The sequence below is a fragment of the Sinocyclocheilus anshuiensis genome, unplaced genomic scaffold, assembly GCF_001515605.1.
Source record: "Sinocyclocheilus anshuiensis isolate Anshui unplaced genomic scaffold, SAMN03320099.WGS_v1.1 scaffold77, whole genome shotgun sequence".
Classification (NCBI taxonomy): domain Eukaryota; kingdom Metazoa; phylum Chordata; class Actinopteri; order Cypriniformes; family Cyprinidae; genus Sinocyclocheilus; species Sinocyclocheilus anshuiensis.
In genome coordinates, this window is record NW_015537941.1 from 718,556 (window position 1) to 735,392 (window position 16,837).

General features: G+C 43.9%; 1 protein-coding gene across 3 annotated transcripts in view; it reads right to left on the reverse strand.

Annotated features, from left to right (window-relative positions):
• bcor (BCL6 corepressor) overlaps positions 1-16,837 on the reverse strand; it is a 49,100-nt gene that overhangs the window by 31,185 nt on the left and 1,078 nt on the right. For 2 of the 3 annotated variants that reach the window (XM_016453854.1, XM_016453848.1), the window contains exons 2-6: positions 8,029-8,108; positions 4,174-7,182; positions 2,907-2,963; positions 2,298-2,505; positions 614-901 (exon numbers count right to left, since the gene is read on the reverse strand). In XM_016453854.1, the coding sequence (XP_016309340.1) occupies positions 614-901; positions 2,298-2,505; positions 2,907-2,963; positions 4,174-7,182; positions 8,029-8,031 (3,565 nt within the window). In that variant the 5' untranslated portion in view covers positions 8,032-8,108. The remainder of the gene's footprint in view (positions 1-613; positions 902-2,297; positions 2,506-2,906; positions 2,964-4,173; positions 7,183-8,028; positions 8,109-16,837) is intronic. The other variant, XM_016453863.1, reaches the window with a different exon arrangement.

Here is a 16,837-nt window from a genome sequence, read left to right on the forward strand (position 1 = left end):
CCCCAGAATCGGATCGTAATGCATCTCCACAATGCACTGCAACCCATTTACAGCTGAATTTAGCGATGTTCACTTGTGTCAGTGCAAAGTATAAACAAAGGGTTGCGCACTTAGAGCAGAAATTGTTTTCCAATTGTTAACAGAGTTGTTTCCTTCTAGAACACAAACACCCACCAGTTTGATAGCTTTTAAAATGAAAGTATAGAGCTGAACAGACACCCACGTTTTGCTGACAAAAACAAGCTTTCTGGGACAAGTTTCAGCGATGCGATTTATACAAAGGCTGTTTTGATGTCTGAAAACGCCCTTTAGACTGAGCACAAAGAGAGAGTAGGGCAGAGAACGCCCAGCAGTTGTGTTTATTTGGACCATGTGACGGCAATAAACACAAATCAAGATGAATCGAAAAGGCCAGCAAAAGGATCAAAGCAGGAGCAAGCAGAGGAAAAGGGAAAAGAGCAGCGAGAGAGTGAGACGTGTCAGGAGGTCGGCGATAAGATGCACAGCAGACCATCCACTACTTGGAGCTGGCGGAAAGAATGGGATGCAGAGACGGAAAAAGAGGACAGACATGCTGAAAGACATTGGAGAGACAGACAGCCCGGATGTCTACCTGAAATCAGTCTCGCTCTCTTCGCCGCGATGCCATTATCGTCCTCTCCTCTCGTCCGTCTCTCTCCATCGCTCTCTTCTGCGGTGTGCACGCAATCAGGGTGGCCTTGGCTCTGTTCCAAACCCAATGCATGTTTCCTGCCCGTCGCCGTGCCAACAGACCCCATCTCCTCTCCTTTCACATCCCTCGCTCTCTTCTCCTCTGCTCGGCGGGACTGTGGGACATCGGCTGGTGGGCCACACCGCTGGAGCACGGGAACTCTGTTGTTTGCACATGTTGGCGTCGCACCTGCATAGCCACACAAACACAATTGCGTTAGTCTGACACATTGCGTCACCGGCTTGCAAAGAAAGACCTTTTCCAAGTTCAAAAGAAGCGCTACAAATCAGTAGTGGCTGAGAGTAGACAGAGAGAGACAGAAAGAAAAACAACAGAAAAACAACCCTGTCCCCCCTACCCTGGACACTTGTGTGTTTGTGCTAACTATACCACACCCATCCCACACGGGGAGCTAGACGGCAAACAGGGACGCACTTGCTAGCTCTCTCTGCGAGCTTAAATTAGCCCGAAACATCCGTGCCAAGAGCACAAGCGGCAACCCAACTCGAGTCTCCTCTCCCTCTCCCTCTCCCTCTCCCTCTCCCTTCCTCTCTCTCCTCCCCCTCTCCTGCTTTCTCCCATTCTGTGTGTGGCAGTGAAAAGCGCTCCTTGAGAATGTCTCCCGGCAGCTAAGAGCAGCAGCGCAGATCAAAGACAGGCGCTAGGGGCTCACGCTCCATACCGCCCGCTTCTCTCTTTCACACACACACACATTCGCACCATATATAGCATCACATGCACGTCCTAAAATCATGCACTTACACATTACACATCTAGCTGACACCTTATAAGTCACACATAAACCAAATCTATCAAATTTACCAAAAAATACACATTCCACAAAATTTATAAAAATGGTGCGGAATCATGCATACAAAATGACTCGATTAAACGTGCCCTCGATGCAGAACAGAACTACTTTTATACTGGCCTGGGTAAGAATGCAGCCCACCCTGCCCCAGGCTCTCACAGGCACGCACAAAGCATGTGACTAACACCACATGCATCCCATAATTCATGGCAATGTGTGCACCATAGCAACTCTGAACCAAAACAGATCACCATGGTAACATCATTCGTGTCACCTGGAGAGAGTTAATGTGGCCATTCTGAGAGAGCGAGAGAGAGATGTTGAAGGACAGACTGGGCATAAAAATCAAGAGAGGAACAAAGGACATGAAACATCCTGAAAGCACGCACAAAGTAAAATAATCAATTACTTGAACTGTATTGATTGATAAATAGAATGGTATTCAACAACTTAAAACTAGAGTAGAAGGTTTTCTGTAGCATTTTCACCTTCAAAGCTTCACAGGAACTGCCGGTCTGCCGAGCACACTATGTTTATGTAATCCAGAGCGCTGTTAAATGTCCGTGTGGCTGACACACATGCGAGCGTTCACGCACACACACACACACTCTGACCCACATGCACAGGAAACGCCTCGCCTCTGTGAAAGCCACCAGGGAGAGCGAGGTCACATAGCAGCAAAGTGTTGATTTGGAACAGAAAAGAGAAAGAAAATAAAAGGGAGCGCAGGAGCGGGAGAGGTATTGCGCTTGTGTGTGTGTGCGAGCATCTTACCGTTGTGCTGCTCGGTGTGATCGGAGAGGGCCGAAAGGGCTGCGGAGGGCCTGGAGCTTGGCTGGCTTCGTTCCCAGTCTCCCGCTCCGCGCTGGCTCTCTGCCAGCCCCCTCTCTCTCTCCCGCTCTCTCCCCAGTCCGGGCGCTGCAGATGACACACACCCCTCCTTTTCCTTCAGCTCCAGCTCAGAGAAACGCATCATCGCACGCTACATAGACACACACACACACAGCACAATCGTGAAACCAGATCCAGTGTTACGAGCACCAGCTGTAAAGCCTGTCTCTCATGTGCTCCAGTACAACAAAAATAGAGGAAAAAAACAGAATAAAACTTGCATAAAATAAATCTGCAATGAGAGTAGAACAGGAGCTAAAGCGCATTAGAATAAATTCAGCAAATGCATATCAATAACTTATAACAAAAACTAACTGATATAGGTGAAATCAGGGAATTAATTTTACTCAAATTTGACCATGCAATTTTCAGGGCCCCTCAGAAAGGGGGAAAAGGAAGGAAATAAAGTCTAACTTCACAACTGCCTGTGGGCGCAAAACCAAGTGTTACTCATTTCAACTGATTAGTAATTTAAAAATAAAATGAACTGACCTCCCAAAACGCAGCTGGTTGACTTAAATTACTGTCCTCTTGTGATAATCCTTCCATCTAAGCAATCAGAATGGGGCTCAATGTCTTTTTCAATGATTTGAATTGAATATTTACACAAATTTAACACATCTGCAAACAAACATTAACTTACCCTCATACACAAAAATATGGGGAAATGCATGATATAGTTGAGAATGCTACGGCTTCTTTAAATGATAGAAACTTCAATGTAAGATATGTGGAAATGTGTAGAACACACTGGGCTTATTTAAAAGGAATTTCCAAAATGTGTGGGCTACCTAAAATTAGGGCATTGTCTTCCATCAGCCTCTCCCTTGCTCTCCCTCAGTTGCGCGACTATGTGTGTGTGCGCTAATGACTCTGCCAGTCGGCGAGCACTCTGTTCGCTGCTGCTGGTAAGAACTCTAATCTTCCCCATCAGGAAAGAATGGGCCGGATTTCACTTAAGCTGGGAGGGCTGCCACCACGCACGTGGCTAGTGGGGGCCTAGGGATGTGCATGTGTAAAGAGAGGAATGGAGTGCAAGACGGAAGCGTGTAGGAAAGAGTGTGCGATTATGTTTTGGTATGCCCCGCACACACCGGTCTCCAGGGCTCACCTGCAGGTTAACAGTTGCCTGCAGCATTATGTGCTAGCAAGGCCACGGCATACACGCACACACACAAACACTCAGCAGCTGAGCTTCCACACGACTGGGCAAAGCAGCCACAGACGGCACTTTGTGTTAACCCTTTCAGCCGTTGACTGAACCACAAACTCAAGTGCGTGTGCTCTTGTACAAACACCCAAGTTCTCTCATGCTAACTGTAGAACTGCTGCCATTAAAGCCTGTTTGACAGATTCACAGCAGGGGCCCAAAAACTGCTAGAAAGAGAGAGCAGGAGAGGGAGTGTGGGTTACGGAGATCTGTAATTAGCAAGGCATTCAATATAACCGAGTGTGGAAGTTAGATACGGGTGCCCGTTCAAAGCCGGAACTAAGGTCATTGAGCTATTTTTAAAGAGAAGCTGTAAATCTCAGGATGGCTGGGAACTTTATCTAATTCAATGACAGCTACTGGTACATGAAGAGTTGACCAGGGAACAAAAAATATATGAGGTGTTCTTACATTATAGCACTCTTACTTGACCTTAAGGGATCTGAATGCTTCTCAAACTGAAAGTGTGACAATGACATGGGACATGCTCAAAAACTGCACAAACTTCCCTATTCATCCCAACCGACATACATGAATTGCAGAACTCACCTGCAAGGCTCGCTGTTCCCGGCTTAGTTTGCTGGAGTCCGCATACAGCTCAGTGGTGACGCACTTGAAGCGGTCGCCAACATAGCCTGAGGAGTTGGCTATTCTCTTGGCCAAGCTGGATCTCTTGCTTTTAGACAAGCCGTGTCCTTCCTCCTCATCCTCATGGGAATCTGCATCTTCTGGCACATCCTTGCCCAGGTCCGCATATTGTCGATTAGCGTGGTGCCGATCAACTTTGAATTCAGCACCATCAGCTCGAGCCCTTTCGCCGGAGGTTCTGGCACAGCGCAGTGTCTGCTCTTCCAACATGTCAGGTAGTGGGCTATGCTCAGAGGAGCTTTCCTCACTCTGGCTGTGCACAGGAGAGTCAGACTGCTTCTGTGGCCGAGGCGGACTGCATACCTCTGCCCGCCACTCTGAATCAGTTGGCCAGGATACGGCAGGCTGGCCGTAACGCAAAATCTGCATGAGCTCTGGCTCTTTCCCCTCAGAATTACTGCCACTCTCATTCCCCATCCCTGTCCCACTGCCGACTGGCTTAGCTGGCTCTTTGCATTTGGCATTGACGGCACTATGTTTGTCTGGCTCTGGACTGCCATCTGTGTCATCTTGGACCAGGTCGATACAGACAATCTCCTCTTTATTCACTATGTGAGGCTTGCTCTGAGACTTTGAGCCCAAAATTACTTGCCTCTCTGACTCCCTCTCAGATTTGTAGCGTGGGTCTGTGTCAGTGATGCTTTGGCGCTTGTACGGAGCCTCATCGTGATGCCAAGGCTTGTCCAGGGGTCTGTGCCTCAGTTCCAGACGCTCAGTGCCTTTGTGGTCCAGGGGCAGGTGGGGAGACATTAGTGGATGGACCATCTCTTGTGAGTCGTGGTAGGTCAGATATTCTCCATGACTGGGTGGGATTCCATATGGGATGCCGGGTTTGGGTGGTAAACGTGCTGAATACAGACTGTTAGTGCTAAGCAGAACTGGATGAGGGTACACTGGCCCTTTTCCTGATAACTGCAAGTGGGAAAGGGAAAGACTCTCGGGTACTGGGTAGGAGAGATATCTGTTAGAATATGCTAAGCTGGGAGGAAGATAAGTTTCACCCTGAGGCATGTAGAGGTGGCTTGGAGCATGTCCATTCTCCAGATGTGATTGCTGAGGCTTAAAGCCAGTTTCAGGGGTTTCAAGTTTTTTGAGTGTCTTTGAGGGCTTTGTAGCTGTTGGGGTCTTTTCTGGTGGGTTGGGAACCGACTTTGGCCATTCTCCATTAATCTTGGGAGAAGGTGAGACAGATGATGGCCGAGATGCTGTAGTCATGACAGTAGGGGCAGAACTTGGGATTGAGCCATTATTTTGGTTGTCAATTCTGGGACAAGAGGAACTTCTTGACTGTGGCACCACATGTTCAAGATTCTTATTCTTGATGATGCTGGAGCCTTTGTTTTGACTTGCCTCAGAGCTGATTGTCTGGGTAGGACTTGGCACCACCCAGGAAGATGGTAAAGTGCTAATTATCTCAGGCCTTTCTGGAGTTTTAGAAGAAGTGCTTACTGTAGAGGATGATGGAGAAAGAGTTTCTTTTAAAAGTTCCCTGTTTTGGGAAAGTCCATAACGGGCAGTAGGGGAATAGCCAAGCTTGGCTAAGGCCTCTAATTTTGGGGGGTACCCATTGGTAGGTCCTTCAAAGTCCATGATTTTGGCAGACAGGTCTAAAGGCTTGTCTGCTGGGTCTTTGGTAATAGGCCCCTGTTGAGCTGTTTTCTCAGAAGAGGTCTTAACAGGAGAGCTGCTGCTCTTTCTTTCATTCCCCATACCTCTGTTGGACTCCATGGTTGCCTCTTTGGCTTTAGGCTTTTGGCTAGAAGGCCGAATTGGAGAGCGAAGCTCTTTGGACATGCTGCTAATGTAGACAGGGTGAGCAACCGATGGTGAAGATGACGAGGATGAGGAAGGACTTCTGTACAGAGGCTTTTGGAAATCCATAGTGCTATCCACAAGAGGTGGGGGAGGGGGTGGTGGTGCTGCAGGCGGCTGAGAGGGGCGTGGTGTAGGGCGGGGTGGCTGCATTACAAGTGAAGGACATGAGTCTACTGAGACTATGGAACTGGAGCTGCTGCTAACACCAATGCTGCTACTGTTGCTAACATTACTGCTAGTGTTGCTTGTGTTTTTGCTGGATGGGGTCCGGATGGACTTGCTGTTGCTGGCACTGTTTCCACTGCTGCTGTGCTGCCTATCACTGGGTGACTGGTGGTGGTGCTGGGTCTGCTGATGTATGGTCTGCTGACCAAATGCTGAGGGCTCATGGTGAATCCTTGGACCAATACTCTGTATCGTTTTGTCCTGGTGGTGCATCATAGGTGACAGTGCAGTAGGTGCAACAGTCGCAGTGGGGATCCTGAGAGGAGGAGCAAGGGGTGAAGATATATGTGCAGGGGGATAGGGGGGCATGTAAAACAAGCACTCTGTACCAGCTGCACTGCCTCCTGCTCCTGCACATAGAGATTGGTAGGCCAGATGCTGGGGAAGGTAAGGTGGTGGTTGTGACAGGATTGATGCTTTATACATGTTCAAAGTAGTATATTTACTGGAGTCTAAGAAGGAGTACATTCCAGCTTCATGGTAGGGATTCATCCAGGGAACCCGCAGATAGCTGCAACCACCATTGAGACTCAATTCTGGGGGCTTATCTGCTGGTATGACCCGTCTGTCCAACCCTAAAGCATCTGCACCAGTCCCAGGCAAAATCAGCTGCTTTTGAATCCCAGGAGGGGAACTTTTATAAAGTCCAACGTAACTGTTTGCGGTCTTTCTGCTGTCGAGAGACACATCTGGTTTGTAGAGCAAGTCGGGGATCCTGTCACCAACATAGCCCTTTTCAGTCGGCAGGGTCCGAATTCCTGGTGGATAAACCATCCCTCCGTGAACATGGAGGCTCTCCCGCATTAGGCTGGCCCGATCGATGCCAAGTGCACTGAGAGGGTTCATTCTGCAGGTTGTACTCGCATCCACCTGGGACAAAAGAGCAGAGAGTGGTAAGGGTGGGAGGAGAGTGAGTGCAGAAGAAGACAACAAACAAAGAGCAATAAGATTCAGACAATGAACAGACAAGTGAACAAAAGGCCAATACAGATTAACAGCAGGTTCAATCCATCCTATCTTTATCGCCCTTCACTAAATGAGAGGGCAGATTTATCACTGAAATAAGAGACTGCATGTGATAAGAACCACAAAAATGAATCACAGCACATGACAGACACCACAAGTGGTCATTTTATATAAACATCAGACGTTCTTATTAAAAGGTCAGAGAGAAAAGCATCTCTAAGCATCTCTTTCTAATCGCAAACTGATTCATACAAAGTAATCTGATGATTTTCCCACCACCTTAAAAAAAGCTAATAGGAAATTACAAGGACGTCACAACACATTAGTCATTGTACTAGTCAAGGTCAGAACAGGCAAATGCAGAAAACATTTTTAAATGTCAGCTGCAGCGAGGTTATAGTGCGGGAAACGCAGCAGCCTTGATGTATGCTTTCTGGGCAGTCTGGCAGACAGCAAAGATCGGTCTTCCCATCATACCTGAGAGCGACCTGGGAGTCAAATTATGCCAGTCCTGGCTTGTGCATTCTGAGATAATGCATCTGTCAACAATGGAAAATTCTAATGCAAGAAAACAGGTGATTACGCTCTTTGCAAGCATGACAGGTTGATATATTTCAATGTGGGAGGGGATAGTTTAAAGTCTGTCTCTCTATGAAAAAATGAAATGACACAAAGCTGTTCTCACACGACTAACTAAAAGAGAATATCTGTTGATTACATGCATGAGTATGTATTAAATGAAATGCTTACCATGCTTTGAATGAGGACTCTATTTCTCTGTTAGTTCTCAACAGATTCCCTGGTCTTCACCATCCCAGAAGGATAATTTTCTGTTGGAGAAAAAAAATGAAGATATTATACATCATGCAGCTCTTGAGGCAGAATATTTACCACAATCTATTATTTATTCGAATACCGTTTTCAGTTCAGGGTAAACACAATGAACCACAGTGAAAATGAACCTTGATCACTGAGTGGAGAAATTGGCATACTACCGCTAACATGAGCAGAAAGAGGGAAAATGAGAAACACATCTTCATGAGGCCTTGGCCTGCTTTTCCACATCCACATGCCTTTGTTCGGTCACCGGGCCACGTGCCTTGATCTCAGAGCATAGGAATAAGGAATCCCTCTACGTTTTGTACCCAGAGACCAACGCGGGGGGGGGGGGGCTACAAATACTGCTGCCCGGCCCCACGGCTTGGCAAGACATTACAGCGGAGCTTTGTTGAGTAGGCGAGCAGCGCCTCTGTTATTGATGGCTCTACAGACCCCAGATTTCAATAACGCAGACCCAGAGCTTATCTAGAGACATGACCACAGTCGCTGCTATTGAAGGAGTGAGACAGTTTGCCCTCTGTCATCAATCAAACCAACCTACACACATACACACACAGATGTGCATGCATCACTTCCATAGCAACCTGTGCTGCACAACAGCTTTAATGCATAAGCAGAATGTATTAATACAATTACAATCTATCACTAAAAGCGGTTGCATTTATGCAAAACAGTAAAAGATGCATTGCTATTCAGGCTAAGCATATGCACTTGAGTAGCCCTCTTGCATTTACACGTGAAGTTGAATTATTGTTCTATAACTACACCAGCATTAAGCCACCATTAAACTTAATAAACGTAAATTTTGCCCCTGTTCCCGGAGCGTGTGCCTCCCTTCCCCCATGCTCCTCTGCTCGCAAAGCCTAATCCGACCCTGCCGTGGGGAGCGCAGCAGAAACCCACTCGCCTTGGCCATTCAGTCACGTTCTCTGCGCTCTCATTTTCCGTCCCCTCTGTGACCCGCTCTTTCATTGCGCCAGCGGGGGCGAGGACATTATGCATTTGAGGGGCGCTTCGGTAAGAGGGGTACTCACCCCCCACGGAGGAAAGAAACCTCCGCTCTCAAAGACATCAATCACAAACCAAGCTTGCCGGGCGCTTTGTCTGCCATTTAATGCAGGTGAGCCAACACTGAATCGAGCTGCATGGGCTGTTTTAACTTTGTTTCTAATCACCTTGGCTTTCAAACTAAACAAAAGACTATACAAAGGTTAAACTTTGCTACGTATTTTACGTTCTTTAGCCCCGCCATTATTAAATGCTTGGAGCAGAAAAGGAATTGGTTTGTAGTTCCTGTCGTTGCGCGCTGCTCTGCTCAAGAAAATAATGCTGTAATTTTGCAGCGCGTAATGTTCGGCTCACTTTAAAGCTAATAGACCCTGCAGGTAATGCGCAAAATTATAAAGCAAATAAAAAGTACCCACATATATACATTCAAATGATGATATATAGCCTATATAAAAACTAAAAGAATGAATTACTAACAAAAGAAAATAACGTTTAAAAATATGCACATTAACAAAGAAAGATATTTTTATCTTTGAATTTGCCATTTTGTATGCAAGAATAAAAAAAGACCAAAACAACTATACCTAATGCTTAGTATATTTTACAAGTAAAAATTATTCTTTTCGATGCCTACCCAAAGACGTTTGCGTGACAGTGTGGCACGGATAAGCCAAAGGCACTACCAGGCGTGAAAGCCGTTGCATCATGTTGTTGATAGAAGAACACGAGATGATGTTATAAAGTGTGCGGAGCATGAAAGAGAGTGTTAAATGTTTAGCTCCTGAGGTGTGAGTTTTTGCAGTAAGGCCTCAAGTGCAGAGAAAGGAAGGCCGCTGAGATCTCCACCTATAGGAGCCCCAGAGGCCCCGCCATCAGCTCTCCAACTGTGGCAGATCGCCAAGTCTATCGTCCGTCGAGCCGACACTCTCTACTGCTCTTAAAGTGGCAGTAAAATGTTTTATAATATCCGTAAGCAGGAGATAAAAACAAAGCCGAATGAAGGGGGGAATACAAGGACAAAAGCTTTTCAAGACACGTGAAATGTAGGCCTATAGCCTACTAAAATGCATCGCATGCCCCCGTAACTTATGAAAAGGTATGAAATACAGCCCTTATATGAATAAGATATTTTCATTAAAGCGCGCCATTTCAAAGAGAACTGCTTTGCTGTGAAAGGTATGACTTTATCTTTATTACCTTAAACGCAAAGCGTCCAATGTCTAACTGAAAATAACCATGTCATAGGCTACAAGGTGCTCCGGGTAAAATATCCATCCACATTACTGACACTCGTACATAAATTATCCTAGATTATCATATATTAGCAAAGGCCAAACCCAGACGTGGTATGTGAACCATTTTACACTTTCTACGGTAATTATAAATAAAGCAGCATATTTATTATTTTCCTTTTTAAATGACTCTAAACTCTGAGCGAAAATGCACTTTTGCAGCAGTTTACTTTTAGAATACAAACATTTTAAGGAGAAAATACTTTTATAAAGACTTCCACCGCAACGTCAGTTATGCAGCATCTCAAATTACTTTTGCGTTTAGCATTCTGTGATGGAAATGACGTTAAAGATTTTTGAAGTCCTTTGTTGCTAATTTCATAAACTGCATATTATGTATCTTAGAACTGTCTAAAATGCACACATTTAAATAATATTTTCATGCTTGACACACCTGACTAAAAATTTAAAATTTTCACACAGTAGGCTAAATATTGATATATTGACTGTGCGGGTTAGCCTAATTTCATTTAACTTCTAGGTCTGAAGTTAAAATCTAGGTCTGGAAGAAATATTAATTTCATAATATTTATACATAAACTGATTGATTGATAAATTGCAAAATAAACAATGAAGGCATGGTAAATCGTTAGGACAGTATTAACCTGACTTTCATATATATACAAAAAAATCAGCCCCATGGGACATAATTGCCTGCTATAAAACACCATTTTTCGAGAAAAAAAAAAAAAATTTAGAAATCTATAGTTTGTCAAACAAACAAAAAAATGTTATCTGTATCTTTTAGTCAAAGGGTCAGTCAACATGCATGTTTCGCATCCCATTACAACAAGACAAAACTTGTCATTTTTCTATGCGCACATGCATTGGCTGGCCCATTATATATAAAAAAAAACAAAAACAAAACATTATATTGATATATTGACTGTGCGGGTTAGCCTAATTTCATTTAACTTTCAGTTAAAAAAAAAATCTAGGTCTGGAAGAAATATTAATTTCATAATATTTATACATAAACTGATTGATTGATAAATTGCAAATTAAACAATGAAGGCATGGTAAATCGTTAGGACAGTATTAACCTGACTTTCATATATATAAAAAAAAATCAGCCCCATGGGACATAATTGCCTGCTATAAAACACCATTTTTCGAGAAAAAAAAAAAAAATTTAGAAATCTATAGTTTGTCAAACAAACAAAAAAATGTTATCTGTATCTTTTAGTCAAAGGGTCAGTCAACATGCATGTTTCGCATCCCATTACAACAAGACAAAACTTGTCATTTTTCTATGCGCACATGCATTGGCTGGCCCATTATATATAAAAAAAAACAAAAACAAAACATTCCGTGGGCCGGGCTCGGATATTTAAGACGCAACGTGTACAAAAGTGATTATTTGCCTGCAGACATTCAGCTGCGAGAAGCGATACGAATTGCTGCGAGCCCCACGCGCTGGCAGCGCACAAATTCCGCGTGCGGCCCCCGCAGCCGTTCCTTTCTCTCGCTCACCTCCCAGTCTGCCGCGTGAGCGCTCTGCGCTGCTCTGAAATGGTGGGTTGCGTGCGTGTACTCTAGAGACTACAGCGCTGGCTCTAGCCAACCCCCTCTCTCTCTGTCTGTCTTTTCTCTTCTTGCTTGCGAATACAAATCGATACGAATTGGGTTCTCTGAGACTTGGGACCCGAGAACTGCTATTCGGAACTGGTTCCGTATTTAAACCCGAGTGACATTCGATTCTGTTAAGGGTTCTTGAACTTGCATCCTTCCACCGATGTAGATCGAACCCTGCGCCCTTTAAAGGTGTTTATTGCGCTAATATTCAGCGGTACCAGCACCTCACTAATGAATTTACAGTGCGAAACGTTATAGTACGATTCACGATCGAATGACTTTTCACAAACTGTTCTCCGAACGAATTACTCTGAGCCGGATCTTTTTAGTGAGTCAAATGCACTTATGATTCAGTTGGACTGAATTAATCTGATTCGGTTACAATTAGTCATGTTCCAACTTCCATTTGAAATGAACCAAGAAATGTTGTTCATAAGGCTCATGAGATGACAAGATGTGAAAAAAACTAAATCCTAAAAGAACCTTTCATGAAGAGTTAAGGACGCAAAACAGGCACATTTCTTACGATTCCCGTACCCTATTTAATTCCAGACACCCTAACTAAGGCCGTTTTTAGCTCGTGCACAAGATAATAAGCACCTCGTCCCCACTTTACTCATTAATATATATCTTGCTATCAGCCGTGTTAGGTGACACATTTTGTTCTGTTATTAAAAGAGGCCACGTGTTAATGATAATATTTAAACGTCTAATATGGATAACTAAATGTGTGGATGAAGCCACAAAGGATTTCATATATCTTTTATTGCTTCTAAAGCATTACCTCTTCAGGGTGTGTGGTTCGGTTTTAATTGAGAGCGGTGTCTACATATGATGACTTTGCAGCTCATTGCGTGCTGTTAATCGTTTAACTAATATACCATTCTCCACCATAATAAGGAGAGACACCGACTAGTAGCCTAGCTGTTTATGAAAGCACAAGTAGGTTATGGTTTGCTATGAGATAAAAAAAAACATCCTTGTGGAAGTTGCGCTTCTCATTTTCGGTTCTAAGTAGAACCTAAAGTGACATGACATGTGGCCAAGTATGGTGACCCATACTCGGAATTAGTGCTCTGCATTTAACCCATCCAAAGTGCACACACACAGCAGTGAACACACACCCGGAGCAGTGGGCAGCCATTTTTGCTGCGGCGCCCAGGGAGCAGTTGGGGGTTCGGTGCCTTGCTCAAGGGCACCTCAGTCGTGGTATTGAAGGTGGGAGAGAACGCTGTACATTCACTCCCCCCACCTACAATCTCTGCCGGTACGAGACTCGAACCCGCAACCTTAGGGTTATGAGTCCGACTCTCTAATTAGGCCACGACTTCCCCGTAAAGTGACTGGCATTTTCAAACCACGTCTTTATAATCTATTATCTCCAATACAGTGTATTTGCATAAAAAAAAACAAATCCCAGCTTTTAAGGTGTGAGGAAAAAAAGAAACAGCGCAAAGAAAAGAAAACAATGTATCCATGGGTAGGCGTCGCTCCGGGAGGCTCCTGCTGCGGCACAAAAGCTTGGTGAAGCGAAGAGAAGAGCTCTCCCGTTTCAGCGCGCGCCGTCCCGCGGGACCGCTCGGACCGAGAAGAAACTTCAATCAAACCGTGACGTCTCCATCGGGAGCCAAACTCCGAAATCCGATCCGCGCGCATCTCTCCACCCTCACACGAACTAAAACGCTGGCGAATAAAGCCAAACGGGCTGCCAAGACAAAAGCAAACTCTGGCAATACGATTTAGTAAAGAAATCAACTGGGGATGTCTGCTCGCGGGTGCTTAGGAGTTAAACACAAAATATCTAATATTTAGCCCAAATGTTTTGCAGATTGTTTTTTTTTATGAGACGATGAATTGATTTGTTTTGACGGATGTGCAAAGGGTCTATTGACTGCTCCAGATTCATTTCTGAGACGCAAACTAAAATTCTAAACAATAGCAAAAGTTGTTATAAATACACAATATATATTATAAAGCGTCTAAAATAAACAGAAAATAAGCCTTTTGTCCCAAAGAACTTTACTTTTCCTTTTTATGTATTTCTTTTCTACCGTAATAGGCCTACACCTCGGGGCCAGAGCACATTTCAAGCACATATTTAAACAGACTAAAATATTAGGCTAATTCTTCATATAACGTCATATTTTGTTAAACACAAAATAACCAGCAAAAAAATAATCTAAAATAGCCTATTGACCGCAGTGGGCTGGCCTCTAATGTTCTATCATAGGATATCTCCGTAACCTCTAATGCAGCCAAACTCTGTTATGTGGCTCATTTTGATTTCCGCACGATTCAAGGCCAACATCAATCACTTAAAATATTTTGTGAACTGTGGCACCGGTTTAACTCAGGCCATGACTTGTCGTCGGTCTAAATTCCACCCGCGGGTATATGTATAGAGCATTACAATACGGGGCAGACATGTCACACATTCCCTCTTGCAAATCTGACGCTGACATCGGAATATAGGCTGGTCTGTCTCCAGCAGACAGGCTCCGTGGGTGAGGAGACCATGCAGGCGTGAGCTCACACTGAGCTGACAGGCTATAAATAAACAAACCCGGAGAGCTGGGGTTCTCAGCAGGGCGAGTCGGGGGAGTGGACGAAATAAACGGTGGAAAACAACCGGTATTCATGCCAGTTCGTATACAGACACTGTAATCTTTAATTGCATCAACAAAAACAGAGATTAAGAACAAAATAAATGCATGCGTAGAAATATAGTGCGGGTCAAAAAAAAAAAAGTATAAAAAGTTTGATCCATTTAAGAAAAAAAAAAATGAACCGCTATATGGAAGCTTCGATTAGGTTGTATTGAACAGATTGGAACAAATAATGAGCAGATTGTCGGCTCTTATAAAACACTAAATCTGTCATTAGTTCCACTCTATAAAGTTTGCAATGTTTGATTTGCTACAAAGTAAAAAGTCTTATTCAGTTGAATGCTTCAGTGTGTGTGTATATACACTCACACGAATTAAGGTTCCAATTAGAAGCAAAAAGGGTTTCGTGATTTCATATTTTTCACATTTAAGGGCAACAAAGAACTTCTCACTGTCTAGTTCTTCAGAAGAATATCTAGGCCTACACGAAATAACCCAAAAAGTTATCGCCTACATTGATCTAAAGAACCTATAAATATAATATCAAGCACTTTTTTAATCTACAAAGATCCAATGGGCCAACTCAAAAACTTCTATTGGCAAATGGGTCTTCTTGGGAATCCGTAACAAGAGCTGTTGTGGAACAACTTAAGAACACACGTTAAGAGTGCATGCAGCAATACGCGGCAGATTGAAATGCACTTTTAAAATTGACAGTGTGATTGAGTCAGGCTAAAACACCGGATGCCAAAAAATCTGCGGTAGCCGTTTAGGCAAGCCTAAGAAAATATGGATGGATCCAGGGCTTTCTTTCCACCAGGATTCATATGGATACGCTCTGACATGTTTGATTAATAGCGTCCACAGCGCTTTAATTATGTAGAATAGCACGTCTCAAGCGTTTAGAAAGGAGACTCCTGTGAAAAATTAACCCACGGGTTTGACTACAAAAAGCAGGCCAGTAACTAGGGGCCTAAGTTTGCCTCAGCATAACCAACAATAACGTTTCTTCACCTTAGCAAAACAATTTTATTTCTGTTTTGTCTAAACTCTTTACAAATGCTAATTTAACAGCTTTTTATCACGGGTGATTTAAATAACACCCATCAAGTCAACCTAGATAAACCTGGGATTAGGTGTCTTATTCAAGGCACAGTGATAATGGTTCATTGATCAGCCCTTGTGGGAATTAAACATACAAACTTTCGGATACCATCGCAGCTCTTTAACAGCTTGGATTCAACCGAGGTTTTCCTACAAAGCAAGCATCAGGGTGCGACAACCCAGCATTGTCTGTTATTAGAAAATCGCACGACAGTCTGCGTGACATAGCGAGTGAAATATTTGAAGTGGAGAAAAATAGCGTCAATATGTCCAAACGGGCGCGCCTGTCGAGGACAAAGAGGTTTCTCAAACTTCAAAGCTCTATGATAGATTATATACAAAACTGTCAGTGTCTTCACTCAGTAGGAACCGGCCAAGTCATTTCCTCCCGTCCCGGACACAACCCGACAGCGAAAAACTTTGAGCGCAAAAAGGTCGCGACTCGCGAATTGTCTCGTCAACATTCGTGTCTATTAACAAAAGGAAGACTTACAGCCTCTCCACAAAGCGGTCATACTGAGAACTATCTCGCTTCAATGTCTAGCACAGGCTCCACAAGAAACATTTCATTAATTTTATATGAATTCATAAGCTTCTTGTGTCCATAACGTTTCCTTTCAGTCCTCTCACAAAGCTCACTGAAAAAAGAAATGGAGGTGACCTCCAAAAGTGTATATTTACTTGTTTGGAGGTCACATCCAATTCTTGTTTTCTAGGAGCTTTGTAAGGGACCGAAAGGGATCATTTATTGCAATTTTCACAAGGTTAGCAACCGTCATATTAAAGGGCGAGGCTCGAGAAATCAATAGCGTGCGCGGTGTATCCCGATCGGAAAATTAAAGTCCACGCGCGCGCTGCCGTCTTATTACTCAACACGAAAAAAATGAACACACGTGAATTTCACAGAAACCAACAGTTCCACAAATCTACGATTTGATTTCGCTATGAATAGGCTGTGATGCACAGTAAAAAGGTCAGCTACTAAAAAGGAAAGTCCCGTAACATGGGAAATGGTTCGTTAGCTCGTGAAGACAGTCCTCGGACTGACAGAAAAACTTGATTATATAGATTTATAAAATGACAAGCAATGTCTGATATTCATATACAAACACAAACCACCAGCAAGAAATGTCA